Here is a 16,608-nt window from a genome sequence, read left to right on the forward strand (position 1 = left end):
TTTACCGACGGGCGTACTGGCATTCGTTTTACTCTTTTTAGTACGTCCTTTTCAGGTCCAATGCAGAACATCGAGCGATACAATGGCACCGGTAACATTGTGTCTACCAGGTCCTTATATAAGCGCTTTCGTGGTACCCTACTTAAGTATTCCATGGAAAACCGAACCTTTAACAGCTGAAAAGCCAAGACTACCTCTTTTAAGAAACCACGCGTTCTGCCTTGACTGCACCGATGTGACGATACAATAAACTCAGGTATAGCTTAGCTCAGCCTTGTTTGAAACATAGTTCATAAAAATTGGACATTTTGGTCCCGTAAGTAAACAACCCTCGACACAATCTGCCTAATGAACAAATGTACCAGACCTAATCCTCCATTTTTAACCGAACGAAAGAGATTAGTGCGACTGGTGCTCTCCCAGCTTGAACCCCATACAGACACCGCGAGCACTCTGTGTAAACGTTGTATGTTAGCCCTTGACATGCACAACGCTTGGAGCAGGTAAAAAATTTTGGCAACGGCAAACAGGTTGCACACTGTCGCACGAGCAAACATAGAGAAATTGCGGCCTCCCCATTTAAGTGTACATACACGAACCTTTTCAGTTTCGGCATTCCAGTAATCAACGGCGTCACGGTAATGCTCAAGCGGCACCCCTAGGTACTTTGCCGGCGTGACTGTCCAGCGGATATTTGCAAACGTACTTGGATGGTCTTCCCAGTTGCCCATCCATACCCCTAGGGATTTATCAAAGTTGATGGCACTGCCTGTCATTCTGCAGTATGATAGAGACTAAGCAACGCATGTATCGACAAGGGAATGAAATGCCTTTATGAACTTATCGCGGGCATGCCAGTGCCTTGAGACGCTTGACGCGTTTCGATTTGGCCACCTGGACAAGCTCAATCGTTGCAATTAATAGCAATTGTACGCGTTCCCGGCGTCTTCTGCACTTCAAGGAATATAGATTGCGCTGAAGTAAACGACAATAAGAGTTATATAGCGTAATACACGAAGCCACGAGAACGTTTTAATCCACAAGCACGAAGATCAGACAAATCCATGTACTACTTCCCATCATAGAGTTTCTGAGAAACTATATGATTCCCATGGTAGGACAACGACTGCAGCGCCAGAGTTCCCTCTAGTAATTTTCGCAGGAAACTCTATGGCCCGTGCCTCCTTTACTAAATGCCTGCCACGTTGTATGGTAAACTCGGGGACGTGCCCTCTCCCTTTTCTCGTCTCCGCGAAAAGGCAGCGAGCGCCTCTCATGGCGAACGCCTGCAACTTAGATCACGTTTTGCAGCCTCTCAGATTACTATAGCATCTGTCACTGTCTCGGAGGCCCGCGAGAACGCTCGCTAAACAGACGCCCACGCTACAGTATACACTGTACCCGCGCATATCGGCGCTACGAACGCGCCGGAGGAAGCATTCGGCGGCTGCCGCCGCCGCCGGAAGTTGACGACGAGCACATCACAATTGGATTTCTCCGTTCTTTCTGCGCATGCGCGAGGAGCCATGGTTGCGAGAGAGAAATGTGGGGACTTTCGGTTCTTGAGAGTTCTCTTGGCCTAGGTACTACGGAGAAGAAAGTTGTTTGCTCCGTTCGTCCCTAGCCGAGCTGGCAACACAATTGACAGAATGCGTGGCCGGCAAGGCGAAGAAGCCGTGTCCAAGTTGAGTTTGTTACTATTTTGTTGCGACGGTAGCATATTAAATGTTAATAGTCGCAGGGGGATACGTTTGGAAGTGCGGTGTCTTCTCGGATGACTTTAGTGGCATTACATCGTGCCGATGCATTGTTCGTTAGTGTCTTTGAGCAAGGTCAGCAAAGGGAACGGAAACAGTTTATGAATTCGACTGCCGTGCCGATGCGAGTTTGTTGCTTTTTGTGTGTGTGTGTGTGTGTGTGTGTGTGTGTGTGTGTGTGTGTGTGTGTATGTGTTTTTGCGGTGGTTTCATATTAAATTCTGATAGTCGCAGGGGGAGGACGTTTGGACGTGAGGCGTTTTCTCGGATGACTTTAATGGCAAAGCATTGCGTCGCGCCGATACATCTTTCATTAGTGTTGTTGAGCATACCACACACTTCAAGGGAATCGCGGGAACGTAAACAGTTTATGAATTCAACTGCCGTGCCGATGCATTAGTTCTTGTAACTGAGCATACAACACACTTGAAGATTCGTGGGAATGGAACATTTTGTACTCTGTATGTGAAAGTACTAAAACTTGCGTCACCATGCAATCTGATCCGTAGATCGTTGCGAGAGCTGTACAGCCACACTGGCAAAACACTATGCCCTGCGGATGAATACGGAACAAATGTGTGCTAAAGAAAGATGGTCGTCATGCATTTTCAAAGCAGTAGACCCTTGTGAAAGCTGTACAGTAACACTGATATTGGCTACGTGGTTTGTGCAATCAGCCAGCTCTTCCAGATTAAGAAATGACTTAAGACCGGAAGAAAATTTCTAAAACTGCGAGACAGCAACCTTATGTGATAAATCAGTTTAGATGTTTCCAGTAGAAGCACCTGCACCAATGGAAACTAAGTTGCAGTAAAAGTTGGAATTGAGAAAGTAAATGCATCACCAACGATAAACGCAATTCCACTACATGGATGACTTGCCTTGTAGGAAAACAATGTTTTCACGTTTTGCTCTTCTGTTCGCCACATAAGCATTGCGGATTAAGGCGAAGTCTCACTGTTTAGTGCAATGCGTTTGTCACTGGCTGACCACAAATGAATTGCTATCAATGTCGTATAATGAGCATTAAAAAGTTCTCTTCAGCTCCTACTTTGCGACTGATGAGCCGGCTGTGCCTACATAGGTGTGGATCCACCTCGAGATGGTCATCACTGAAGTGCATTTTTTTTTTTTTTACAGGAGCGTGGACACCTGCATAAATAGTGTTTTTTGAGTGACTGCACATATGTTACCAGGCTTTTATGCGAAGCATACTAGCCGCACAACCACGCTCTTCCTTGCTGCGCCGCGCGCGGCCGCGTAGCTACCATATGACGTCATAACAGCTGCAAAAGCGGAGGCTCAACTCGTGCGCTCGCTTGCGGCCGCGTAGCTATATAGCCGGGTCTCAGCTCGTGCGCTCGCCTGCATGAGTTGTTTCTTCGTCTAGCCGAACCAAATATAGCCAAGCAACAGCAGTTCACCAGGCTAAACAGTGGTTCAACAACTAAAATAAAGGCTAGTATGCTTCGCATCCTGGGTTTAACCTTAGCTTAGCCACAGCCATCTTTTATCATTCTTTTAAATCACCGAGACGTTATCCTCTTCATTTAGTAAAGAGGGGTAAACATCGACAAAATGATGCAGCTCAAATAGCTTGAACGTGTATGCGTTTTCTATTTGCAGTTACGGACAAGGTGGCTCGAGTGTCGCACAATGCCGTTTGCTTAAAGTCAGCTTCCCCGTAAGGCACAAGTGCCGCGCAATCAAGCATGCGCAGTGTATTGCGGCGAAGTATACCAAGAGTGGAAAGCGGCCACTGTGCGAGGATATAGTGTGATCGACATACGTGCGCACCTGCCGTGACTTCTCCTGTCGCAGTACAAGCACGGAGACACCGAAACAAGTGTACTGGCAGGCCTTCAGAGCTATTTCACACGCGGTTGTAGCGATCGGAGCCCTCGTTTCGCCCACGTAGAGCGCCCCGTATATGAGCTAGACATCGTAACAGCCGGGATTAGTAATACGCGCTCCTTCATTAATTACCCTTGCTCACAAGCACCTCAGAGTCGCTACGAATCTGCACCACGTAGCCAATATCAGTGTTACTGTACAGCTTTCACAAGGGTCTACTGCTATGAAATCGCATGACGACCATTTTTCATTTACCATTCATATTCTTCCGCAAAGCGTAGTGTTTGGCCAGTGTGGCTGAACAGCTCTCACAACGATTTACGGCTCAGATTGCATGGCGACGCAAGTTTTAGTACTTTCATATACAGAGTACAAAATGTTCCATTCCCACGTACGAATCTCCAAGTGTGTTGTATGCTCAGTTACATTAAGAACTAATGCATCGGCACGGCAGTTCAATTCATTAACTGTTTCCGTTCCCGCGATTCCCCTGAAGTGTGTGGTGTGCTCAACGACACTAATGAACAATGCATCGGCACGACGTAATGATTTGCCATTAAAGACATCCGAGAAAACGCCTCATGTCCAAATGTATCCCCCTGCGACTATCAGAAATTGATATGAAACCGCCGCAAAAAAAAACACACACACACACACACAAAAAGCAACAAACTCGCATCGGCACGGCAGTCGAATTCATAAACTGTTTCCGTTCGCGCGAATCTCCTGAACTGTGCGGTATGCAGACCTTGCCCAACGACACTAATGAACAATGCATCTGCACGATGCAATGCTTTGCCACTAAAGGCATCCGAGAAGACACCTCACTTCCAAACGTATCCCCCTGCGACTATAAAAATTTTATATGCTACCGTCGCTACAATATGGCAACAAACTCACCTTGCACACGGCTTCTTCGCCTGGCCGGCCACGCATTTTGTCGATCGTGTTGCTCGCTCGGCTAGGGAAGTATGGAGCTAACAACTTTCTTCTCCGTAGTACTTGGGCGAAGAGAAATCGCAAGGACCAAAAGTCCCCATATTTCTCTCTCGCAACTACTGCTCCTCGCGCATGCGTAGAAAGAGCAAAGAAATCCAATTGTGATGTGCTCGTAAGTTGTGGCAACGAGCGCCGTCTCACAGAATTTATGCTAAACTAAAGGAACCGCCGCTACAGTGGGAAATCGAGCGACGCGCAACGTTTATACATACTTTTTTAGTTCCGTATCTCTCCGCCTCGCCCATAGAGAAAAAGCGGCCTGTCGCGATTCTCGCCACCGTGGCGCAGCGGTTACGGGTTGCGCTAGGAGAGTGAGCGTCGTCTGATAGCAGGCAGCGTTCCGCTGCGGCATCTCAGGTTCTCACCAATTCTGGCGGTCTACTGCAGAAGAAATAACTGTTCTCGGGAAGTTGCTCGGCATTTTTTTGCGGCTATTCCAGTTCGCGATTTATTTGAAACGGGCCGTATTGTGCAAGGAGTAATGTGTACGCCCAGGTATTTTGAGCGGTGGCGGAAATATCAAGAATAACAGCGTTTTAAATGAACGTTCGCGCATCAGTGGTTGTCAAGCGTGCACACGAATTCGCTACCCATGCCAATCGCGCGAATCTATTGCAGCACGTATGATATTTCCTCACAGCCGTGCGTAACAACTCTTTTCTTTATGATACGCGCAGAGATCCACGTAGCTGAATTTATGCGCCTCAAGAGCTGGCTGCCCGTTTCAGCGACTGCGCAACTCGCAGCCATCGAGTGCTAACTTGTATTCTTCCATCCGAAATTCTCCACGCTCATTCTACTTTAAAGAAATATTCGACATTGGCTTGCTCAATACATGTGCATCGCGATGCACACGCACTACACAGCGATTGTATGAGCATGATCCATGCAGTTACTGTTTTAAAAATGGGAAAAAGAGGAACTTTATTAACAATGGCGTTAGGGAGGGGAAGGACCTTCATGTCTGATAGTGTTCTGTAGCACTTTGGACTTGTCAGCCGCAAAAGCAAGCACACCATGATCCAGTCAGGCGTGTATCTATGGCCGCGGGCTGATTTTGCTGCCTGCTGCATGACTGCTGTGCGAATGGCGACCTTCTGTACTTCAGGTAGGTCTTGCACAAGCTCGTCAAGGGATGTTGTGAACGTGTCCTTCAGCTTCTCGCTGAGCCGCTTCACTTCCCGCTTTTTGCGCTCACGTGCTGCAGTGGTGCTAATCAATCGCTTCCTCAGCACACAAGCTGCGACAGGGACCTTCCTCCTTGCTGGCGTAGATATCTTCTTCTTCAGGCTCTTAATCATAGTGACGCACATATTGCAGACACCTTTGTCTGCGTCCGTCAAAACTGAGCAGTCCTTGTGGAACAATGTGCTTCCAACTTTCACCCCTGCTCTGCTGGTGGCAACATCACTGCAAGAGCAGCCTAGGCAAAATTTTTTGTTGTGTACAATCTGCAGCAGGGCTTCTAGATCTTGCAGAGAACGAATCTCTACATCAAAAGACAACTGTCGGAGCAGCCTCCCGTTTGCGTGGACAACATAGGTGATATCGTCCCGCACAACGACGCTCTTCAGGATTGTGTACGCCCCCGCTTTCATTCCGGCCACGTAAAAAACAATCTGCCGACGCTGCCCTGGTTCTTCTTCGAGTACTGCTGTTGTCCAGTTGGCTGGGAGCCGAACTGTCGCACTATTCTAGCTCGACAATCTGAGCAAAATCGGTGCACTGCAGGGGAACAGGCGCCTCTTGGTTAGTCAGCTGCTCTCGTCGCTCCGTGGGCAAGTGTGCTTTGTTTGTGGTCACATCGTGCGTAGATGCTGCAGCTCTCTTTTTCGGAGACTGCCGCCGATTCTGCTTTCTCGACAAGTAACTGGGAAGGTTGGGAAAGTTAACGGGGACTGCACCTTCCTTCAATGCCCAGTACGCCCGGTCGATCTCGACGACTTCACCGTTGATAATATGCTTAAACGTCTTCGAAATGTCCGCTTCGTCAAAATGAAGGTCACAAACCTTGCACGTTTTCCTCAGCTCTTTGTCCGCGCGGGGAATAGCTCTTTTCCATTTGCTGAGTTCTGGATCCGATGGCGGTGCAAAAAAGTGACGCTTCTGAGTGTTGCTTTTGTACCCGCTCGTACAGCCAGGTGCGTAGCAGGTCGGCATTACGCTAAGCCCAGCACATCAGAGAAAACACAGCGTATCGACAGAGTTACGAAATGCTTCCGTCCGCGGCCGCACTGTTCGATAGCCCCACAAACCGAGCGCACTGCAAGGTCAAGGTTCTCGCACAGGGGTGAAGACAAACGCAGGCTAAAAGAATCGTGCACAGAAAAAACGCCACTGTGCCGCAACTTTTAGTTCAGCCGACCGGCACATACCGGCACACGCCGTCAAAGCTGCCGCCGGCACCGCGCAACCCGCGACCGCAGCGCCCTCTCAGCGCCTAGGAAGAAATCACGCCCGCCTGGGAAGGCGCAGTTCCGGAACTAAAACGTTGAGCGACGCGGTGGGCATGTAGTAAAGGAGGCATTGGTTCAGCCTATGCCTCCTTTACTAGGTGCCTGCCGCGTCGCTAGTCTTTCATTTGGTGCGGAGGTTCCCCATAGTTCAGGTACAGTGTACTAGAATATTTTCCAGTGGCACGACCGCGCCTCTCCGCTGACGCGCGCGGTGGCACCTGCAGCGGCGGCGCTGCAATCGACCGCTCTTGAAAGCTCGTCCTGTTCCCCTCTGAAGCGTACGTGGCACACAAAAATAGAAAGCGTGTTTGGTTATGTACAGTCGCTGTTTTAACGCAATTCAGCTTGGGTTTTCAATTATTTTTGGGGTACTTTATGTGCGTAGAGGTGTTTGAGGTGGCCGTAAGATTTTTGGGCGTGTCTTACTTGCAATTTCTTTTTTCACGCTTAGTCGTCAACTCGGACTAGATGGCACTACCGGAATAATTTGCGAGTACTAAATTTTGCGAAGCAATTGTCATTTGCGGGACCAAATATTCGCATGATGTTCGCGATCGCAAAAGACACCTTACAGTGTCTGCTAGGGTGCACATGCACAGATATCCGTCAAATAAAGGCTGATTTAATATTTACACGAGAAAGCACTTCATTTTTAAAGTACGTGCTGCACAAGACGAAATCTGACGCGCAGAAAAAAAGAAGGGAGAACGACTTCGAAACCGATTTCTCTGTCCCATACGATTTTATTCCAGGCGCTCTGTAATAGCGCAAGAATCATCCCGAGAGCTTTATGCACTTAACAAGCAGCTTAGAAATTGGGCTAAGTCAGTCTGCTTAGCTTCAGGTGCTGTGCTGCCTTTCTTTTTGACAGCATATGTGCTTTATTCAAGCCTTTGATAAAAAAATGGAGCCGTGTGGTGACATAAAAGCTGACTATGCGAGGAGTCAGGCTTTCTGCATGATCTCTGCATCCCACCTTCAAGGGAGCGGCGCAATGAATCATATGCAGGATGTCCATTACGCTTTCCCGATGAACTTTTTGTGCACTAAAGCAATTAGTGAAAATGTCTTCAAGCCTTGTTATAAAGCGGAATAGTTCCACCGAGGGGTAGAGTAAACCTCCTTCATCATTATGGCGCACAAATTCTGCAGCATGCAAGCGGCGCCCTTCTTCTGTTGGAAGTAAGAGGCTGTCATTACACGCACAGCATTTGGTGGGCAGCACACACTTTTTGGCCACGTATCCGGAAATGTAATATATAAGCCTTGAGTCGCTCCTCTGGACATTGTACTCGTGTTCCACTGCTTCACTGCCATGTGAACTTGAAGGTACTGCTTGTTTTTCTGTGCAAAGCTTCATCTGGTCAATCAGCTGTTGCTTTGAAGTTTCTTCCCGGTCCCCAACATCAAGAAGAGAACTGATGACATCTCCCTCTGCATTCCCGCCTGCAACACTGTGCGCCAAGTTATAAAAAGAGAGACAGTTAACAGTTAGCAGAAACTGCTGTGGCGTTGGGTGTGAGTTGCAGCCAGATGAGAGTCTAACGATTCCAAAAAAGTTTTCCACTTTATCCTGGCTCAGCCGGGATGTCAACAAGTAGCTAAAGCCAACTTGGTGATGCAAATAGCGAAGAAGCTCAAGAGTACTTGTTAGAGTAACTCTTAAGCCTTCTGCAGTGGACTCGCTCAGAAATGTCTTCTTATCAGCATGGCGCTCCCAGACGTCCAGGAAACAGAGCATTTCCTTAATGGTTTCTTCACCTGCAGAATGGAGTCGGAGAGCTTCGGCTGTGTACCTTGCAGTCATCACAGCAATCGGTGACTTCATTCTCATGAAGAACTTCTCTGTGGCTTCAATTTTACCACAGCTCCTTTCCAACTGAGTACGGTAAAGAAAGAATGCCCTCAAAGGACCATGCCCAAACAACTGGAATGCATAACTTGCCCGCATTTTTTCGAAATTGTTGGGGAATACGTGGACGCTGGTTATTCCAGGCATTGCTTTCATAGTGACAGCATTGCTATCCAGTTTGAGAGCTTCTCTTGGAAACTGCATTGAAACTGCACCATCAGGGGTGTCAAAAGTCGTGGTGAGAAGCCTGTTTCGCACGTTTTTTACTAGGTGAGGAAAATCAGAGAGAAAATGCAAGAACCGACTGCTCTCAACAGGATGGGGCTTCTTGCAGACCACTTCCTTCAAAGATGCTCGAATGTTAAAGATGCGCCACATTTTCCTGTTCCAGGCCGCTGCATCGCAAGTTACGAAGTCCACAAACAGGCCAGCCCTTTCTGCTAAAATTGTGGACTCAAGCACAATTTTGGCCAACAGGTCCCCTTTCACATTCTCGTTGCTTCCGAAAACACCAATAACCTGAGTCCAGCTGCCAACCAGTGGCACAAACATCACTACGAGGCCATGATTGCAGGGCAATGTTTTTTCTTTTTCGGGTGTGTACGGGCCCAGGTCCACAAAACCTTCAATCTTCGCTCCTGTGGTCACTGACAAATGTTCAGCTAGCTTCATTTCATCCACGACTATTCCACCATGTCGGTGGAACACATCCAGGTGGGCAACCTTCTTTTCCAACACACTCAGCATTTTCTCATTGAACCCGTAGCCGCTTCTGTACTGAGCAGTGTATTTACGCAGGGTTGTTTCACTTGGGAGCACCAAAATGTTCTGCCTCCGCATATATTGATACAGCTTTGGGCTTCTCATTTTGAGCAAGATGCATTCGAGGATCCATTCTTTGTCGTACTTCATGCCCCGCGGACTCTTCCTTCTTGATGCCTCGAAGCACTGCCTGACAGCGAGCTGCTGCTTTGGTGACAAAAAGCTTAACTTTTTAGCAAGTACATCTTCAGCTGTTGCAGCACATTCGCTTTTGATTTTCTTGAGGTCCAAGGCGAGCTTGTCTACCTTCGATAAAAGCCGCTTGTTTTTACGGGTACATGCTTGCAGCTTCTTCAAAACACTGCCGTGCCACCGCGAGCTAGCATTATTGCAACTTTGGTTCTGACCTTGACGCCTTTCGAGGCGCCACTGCCGCCTAACAAGGGCTTTTCTTAGATACTTGCAAACGACGCAAGCTGTTCCTTCTTTTGTTGTCTTGCCTAGGCAGTTAGTACTATAAGCTGCCCTTGCCTCGCGCCTAATTTGGCCTTGCAATCTCATTGTTAAGCTGGTAGTTAGGCAGCTTTCATTCCGTGACGCTGCGCCTTTGCAGAGGTGCATATCATGCGCTTCCAGCAGAGTGGTTATAGCATCTTGAATAGTTGCCACTGACGCGCCAGCCACCTGCTTACCCAGCACGAACGTCTTCGAGTTCATAGCACCGGCACTATTTGCAGTGAAGAACACGGCCTTTTCTACATTCACCTCACCTGAGAGCGAGTCAAAGGAACATGAAGTAAAACATACTCCGTCTGCGTCGTGAAGTTCATGTAGCGTCCAGCGCTTCCCAGGCACTTTTATTTTCATCACCGCAGCGACAGTCGCGGCCACACAGACTTCGTTGTCAACCGTCGCACCCGTAGGTTCGTCAACCTCTGTCGTCTCTGCAAGCTGCCCTCGTGCCTTTTTTCGTGGTGGGACTTCGTCATCGCCCTTCCTTTTTCTTTCGTTCCTCTTGGGAGTAGGCTGCTTGCTCAGGTAAGCTGGCAGATTTGGCAAAATTGTGGGGACTGCGTCCAGAGTAAGCGTAGGCGTACCGCGTGGGATGCGAACTTCCTCCCCATTTATACGGTGCACATAGTCCCGAACAATGAAGCGTTGCTCAAAATGCAGCTCACATACCGCGCAGTCTGTGGTTAGCGGCTTGTCGGCTCTATGTAGGTTTCTCTCCCACGTGCACCTCCGTTCCGGGTCTGCAGGCGCCTTGAATAACGATAGCTTCTTCGCACTGTTAGTTCGGGCGTATCCTGTGCTACACCCTGGGGCGTAGCAATGGTTGAGACGTTGCTTTGCACTCATTGATGCAAGTGGCCGCATTCACAAGAGAACGCTTGCGACGCACAACCGCACAGAGCAAAAAGCCACCACCAAAACACACCGCTGAAATGCAATGGTACTGCGTGCCCAGACCTGTCGCCTTCAAGAGTGGTCGACGGCAGCGCCACCGCTTCGGGTGCCACCGCGGGTGACACACGCCGCAAGGCGCAGCCCCCTCCGCTCGTTGCACTGAATAGCTTCTAGTTCACTGTAGTTCAGGGTAGTCGCGGAGAGACGGCGCTCGCTGCTGACCTACTTCCTGTTGCGGAGGAAGTGACGATTACTAGGCTGGCGCGCGCTCGACCAATCGCTTGACGAGATATTGTGGGTCTTGCCTCCGGGATCACAACAGACGCCGCTAAAATCTTGGAGGCTGGGCTACATGATTTATGTTTGCAGCGCCCACCGCAGCGAGCGCTCACAGCCGCGGCTACTAGCGCCCAGCCTAGCCCAGCCTCCGAGATTTTAGTGGCGTCTGTTGTAATCCCGGAGGCAAGACCCACAAAATCTCGTCAAGCGATTGGTCGAGCGCGCGCTAGCCTAGTTATCGTCACTTCCTCCGCAACAGGAAGTTGGTTGGCTGCGAGCGCTGTCTCTCCGCGATTACCCTGAACTACGAGAATCTCCGCTCCAATGGGAAGACTAGCGACGCGGCAGGCATCTAGTAAAGGAGGCATTGGTTCATCCAATGCCTTCTTTATTAGATGCCCGCCACGTTGCTCGCTTTCCCATTGTAGCGGTGGTTCCATTAATTGAAGTTGGTTCAGCATAAATTCATAATGGTTGTCCTAATGTTGTCCATAAATTCATAATGGTTGTCCATAGCTCGTTGCCTTTTCTACTTTCGGCGGATGTGGCAGCGCTGGCTGAATGCATCCGCAATATGGCGGCGAGGAGTTACGGAGTCGCCATCTATCGGAAGCGCCTCGCTGGCGTAGTATGAGGGATCACGTGGCACGCTCCTCATAGGTTTTGCTGTCAGCGGTCACTGAAAACACCACGCGCGAGCTCTCCCGGACATTTTTGTAGGTACTTTCGAAACGAGAGAAGTTTCTTAGTGTCTAAATAATAATCTTGGGCAAACTGAAAGCACACAATCATTTACAGACGCTATCTCTTTACCGAATACGTACAGTGAACGCCACTGCGCGCGGTTGCCGCGATGGAGTCTCCCGAACCGGCTTCTTGCGTGAAAGGTAGGTAAACGCCGAGAGCAAACTGTGTGAAATATATTCTTATAGTGTGTGTATAACTAACTGGAGCGTAATAGAACGAAGGCTCAATGCAGCGATCGCGCAGATTCGTAGCGACCGACTGCGCGTCTGCATGCTTGTCCGCGCACTGTTCCGATTTCTCCGCGCGCGCGTTTTCTCACCGTGCCATGAGCTTTAGGCCGCAGAATATGAGCATTTGACAGTATACAAGCAACCATTGTTGCGTGGGCGCTATCAGAGCTGTTCGAAAATAATTTCATTGTACAGACGTCGACGCCTACGGGGACTGTAATGTGCCGTCGCGACGATTCAATCTTTCTTTCTTCTAAATTCTTTCACCTTTCAATATTATTCCTCGAGTTGCATCGCACTGTATGTTTATCGGTGTTCTCAGCATGCAATTTCCCGCTGCTCCTTTTTTGTTACCAGTACATTAATTCATAACACAAACATGACCATATGCCATGCTTTCTTTAAATGTGCTTCTAACCGCTGCCTTTCCACTCCACTGAACTTGCCAGTATTTATAGCATCGACAAGTTCATAGACCAAACCGTCATGACATTAGTCGGGCAGCGGACTCGGGCGAGCGTCTCAGTGCGCGTTTTCAGAACATCGCAGACCGGGCGCCGTAGCAGAAATCTTCCTCGCGTCTGTGCTTGCTGCATAACCGAGTTATAGCCGATGACTGTTTGCCAGTTTTATGTTTCGCGAGCCAAGCTTCACGCATTTTCTTGTCCTGCGGCTACGTGAGAATAAGGCTGACACCGGCCTCCGTTAAGTGCGTCCGGCCCTGCGGCACCGAGCAGTATCCGACCATGTTGCGCGCCTTCAAAGACAGCCACTACCTATTGTAGTGCTTTGAAGCGTTGTGAAGGAGACACTCGAAGCGGGATAATTTCGCCACTAAATGAGCACTGCAGCGTACGAGGGAATATAAACTCGTTTTCAGCTCGCTTCGGCGCGCCCGAAGCAGCCGACGCGGCCGCTATGTCCACGTGATCCCTCCTAGCACGTCACGCCGACGGTGGCGCCAGCTTTTCCAGTGGTGGAGATCGAGGCCAATATGCGCGGGCGTCTGTTAGCGAGCGTTATCGCGGGCCCCCGAGACGTTGACAGATGCCGTGTTAATCTCAGAGGCCGCAGCACGGGATTGCAAGTTGCAGGTGTTCGCCATGAGAGGCGCTCGTTGCCTCTTGCGGAGGCAACGAGCGCCTCTAAGGGAAATATATATAAGGGAAAGGGGGACAAAGCTGACATAAATAACTACCGGCCTATAACAGCGACGTCAGTGGTTTACAGGGTGGTTATGCAGATTATAAAGGACAGACTGCAGGCATGGGTAGAGAACGAGGGGGTACTTGGAGAGCTACAAAATGGGTTCCGGAAGCATAGGAGGCTAGAGGACAATCTGTTCTCGCTAACACAGTGCATTGAAATAGCTGAAAAGGAACACAGACCCCTATGGCTGGCTTTTTTGGACATCAAGGGAGCCTATGACAGTGTACTTCAAGAGGGCTTGTGGGGCATTCTGGAAACTTTAGGAGTGCAAGATGGAGTAACCAATTTCTTAAAAGATATCTATAAAGGTAACCGGGTGATTATACAATGGGAAAAGCAGGTTTCGGAGCCTGTAATGATTCGGCGGGGGCTTAGGCAGGGGTGCCCATTGTCGCCTCTGATGTTTATGCTGTACCTACAAGGTCTAGAGGCCAAAATACAGCAAAGCGGACTCGGCTTCAACCTATCATTTCTCAAGCAAGGAAAATTGATTGAACAGTCATTACCAGGACTGATGTACGCGGATGATATTGTATTAATGGCTGACAATGCAGAAGATCTGCAGGAATTAATGGACATATGTGGTACAGAAGGAGACAGATTAGGCTTGAAGTTTAGCAAAGAAAAATCAGCAGTCATGATTTTTAATGATAACAGTTGCGGCGAGCATAAGATACAGGAGGCCACGCTGGAGATAGTCGATAAATACAAGTACCTTGGGGTGTGGATAAATAATGGCATTGAGTATCTGACAGAGTACGAAAAATATCTAACGACTAAAGGTAACAGAAGTGCAGCGATTATGAAGAGTAGGGCACTGTGGAACTACAATAGGTACGAGGTAGTACGAGGGATATGGAAGGGGGTAATGGTACCAGGCCTGACTTTTGCCAATGCGGTTCTATGTATTAGAACAGAGACCCGGCAACAGTTGGAAATTAGGCAACGTGGGGTGGGTAGGCTCGCTCTGGGAGCACATGGCAAGACACCAAATCTTGGAGTGCAGGGGGATCTGGGATGGTCTTCTTTCGAGGGCAGAGAGGCTAGTAGCAAGATAGCCTTTGAGGAGCGATTGAGAAAAATGGGGTAAATTCGGTGGGCTAGGAAGGTTTTCAGTTACTTATGCACGAGGAATGTTGACACGAGGTGGAGGAAGCGAACTAGAAAATTGACAAGCAAATACTTGGGCAGTAGCGGGGGAACAAGTAAGGAATCATCTTTCAAGAAAAAGGTTAAGGAGGCAGAGAGGGTTATGTGGAGTACAGAGATGCAAACCAAATCGGCATTGGAGACATACAGGACGTTTAAGCAAGAAATAGCCAAAGAAAATATTTACGATAACTCTAAGGGAAGCTCATTGTTGTTCGAAGCCAGGACAGGTGTACTGAGGACTAAAACGTACCGAGCCAGATACCAGGAGATAGATTTGGTATGCGAGGCGTGTAGAGAGGAGGAGGAAACGGCGGAACACCTGATACTTGCTTGTAAACAACTTAACCCTGCAGTTGAATCTAACGGGGAACTATTCAAAGCCTTGGGTTTTAAAGACAGTGAAAGTAGAATAGACTTTGAACAGGTAGAAATAACTAAACGGAGGCTATCTGATTGGTGGACAATATCAACGCAAAAGTAAAGGAGTAAATACATAGGTATGCATGCATATAGAACGATTAAAGGCTAGGTGGCGCGCGTCGCCGCCGCCCGATTCAAAGGGTTGAGCCACAATCATCCATCCATCCATCCGGATGAGAGAAAAGGGAGAGGGCCCGGAACCGAGCGACCAGACAACGCGGCAGGCATCTAGTAAAGCAAGCATTGGTTCAGCCAATGCCTCCTTTACTAGATGCCAGCCGCGTTGTCCATAAACTCGGTTCCTGGCCCTCTTCCTTTTCTCTCCTCCGCAAAAAGGCAACGAGCGCCGCTTGTGGCGAACGTCTGCAACCTAAATCAGGTGCTGCGGCCTTCGAGATTGCCATGGCGTCTGTTGCCATCTCGGAGGCCCGCGATAACGCTCGCTAACAGACGCCCGCGCATAAAAAGCGCCGGCGGAGCATTCAGCCGCCGCTGCCACATCCGCCGGAAGTTGAAAAGGCAGCGAGCGCCGCCTCACGGAATCTGTGCTGAACTAACTTCAACTGAGGGTACCGCCGCCGCAATGGGAAAGCGAGCAACGCGGCTGGCATCTAGTATTAGAGGCATTGGTTCAGCTGACTTCATCTGTCCAGTGACAATGATTTCCCGGCGTGCATTCCGTGCTTCGCCCGTCAGCCATATTAGTCTTGATGGCTTGTGCATTGGTTGTTTATGGAAAGTTTGTTTTTATGTACGACTTGAGTGCAGTGGGATTATGTGATTACCCTTGATACTTGGAATAATGGATATATCCCCCGGCCTGCACGACAGGTAAGCCAATGTCATATTTCACATAATGTTCTGCTGTCAGCAGTCAAAGAACGCTGGTGTGTTGCTTTGCCCTCGGATCCGATCGCTGGGGGTCGACGGAGATGCCTGCGATACTGAGCGATGACAGCTGTCGGAAATCGCCGAATTGCATCGTGGAATACACTTACGCGAGTCATCTGTTCGAATCTCAAGCGAGCGTTGAGACGAAAGGTCATCGCAATCAGCCCGGACATAGCAACCGTTTGGAGACGCACGGACGGACTTTAGGGTGTGTCTATCCGCGTCCTTTCCTCGCCGGGAACCGCGTTCTGTGCGAGCTGCAAGGAGTTAAAGCATTTGTACGGCCTGTGAACGAGTTGGCATACGCCAGGCATCGCACAGAAGCCATCTGATCGAGTCCCGGAGCTCTGTACGTTGGCGTGTTAGGCCTAACTACTGAGGTCCGCTTTCGAGTCGGTCAGTGCGTCGACGGCGAGCACGGCAACTTGAAGCAATGCCGCTCTTGACACGCGGCAGCAATTCAGGACCACGGGCTTCCTCTCACAGAGCTCCCTCGACCCGGAGGTTGGCGAGAGGTACTGGGGCCGCGACCCGCGTACGGGACTCCCGAGGGGCCCCGTCGCGTCGCCCGAGGGGTTGGTGTGGGCGCTGTA

The 16,608-nt window shown here is 49.4% G+C and overlaps 1 protein-coding gene across 6 annotated transcripts in view; it reads left to right on the forward strand.

Annotated features, from left to right (window-relative positions):
* Window positions 1–15,771: 15,771 nt before the first annotated feature.
* The window catches only part of LOC135913605 (rho guanine nucleotide exchange factor 11-like), a 253,038-nt gene continuing 252,201 nt past the window's right edge, over window positions 15,772–16,608 (forward strand). For 3 of the 6 annotated variants that reach the window (XM_065446119.2, XM_065446121.2, XM_070537837.1), the window contains exon 1: window positions 15,772–15,955. In XM_065446119.2, coding sequence (XP_065302191.2) covers window positions 15,927–15,955 — 29 coding nt within the window. In that variant the 5' untranslated portion in view covers window positions 15,772–15,926. The remainder of the gene's footprint in view (window positions 15,956–16,608) is intronic. The other 3 variants (XM_065446122.2, XM_065446120.2, XM_070537838.1) reach the window with 3 other exon arrangements.

Source organism: Dermacentor albipictus, chromosome 4 (genome assembly GCF_038994185.2).
Source record: "Dermacentor albipictus isolate Rhodes 1998 colony chromosome 4, USDA_Dalb.pri_finalv2, whole genome shotgun sequence".
In the NCBI taxonomy this organism is placed as follows: domain Eukaryota; kingdom Metazoa; phylum Arthropoda; class Arachnida; order Ixodida; family Ixodidae; genus Dermacentor; species Dermacentor albipictus.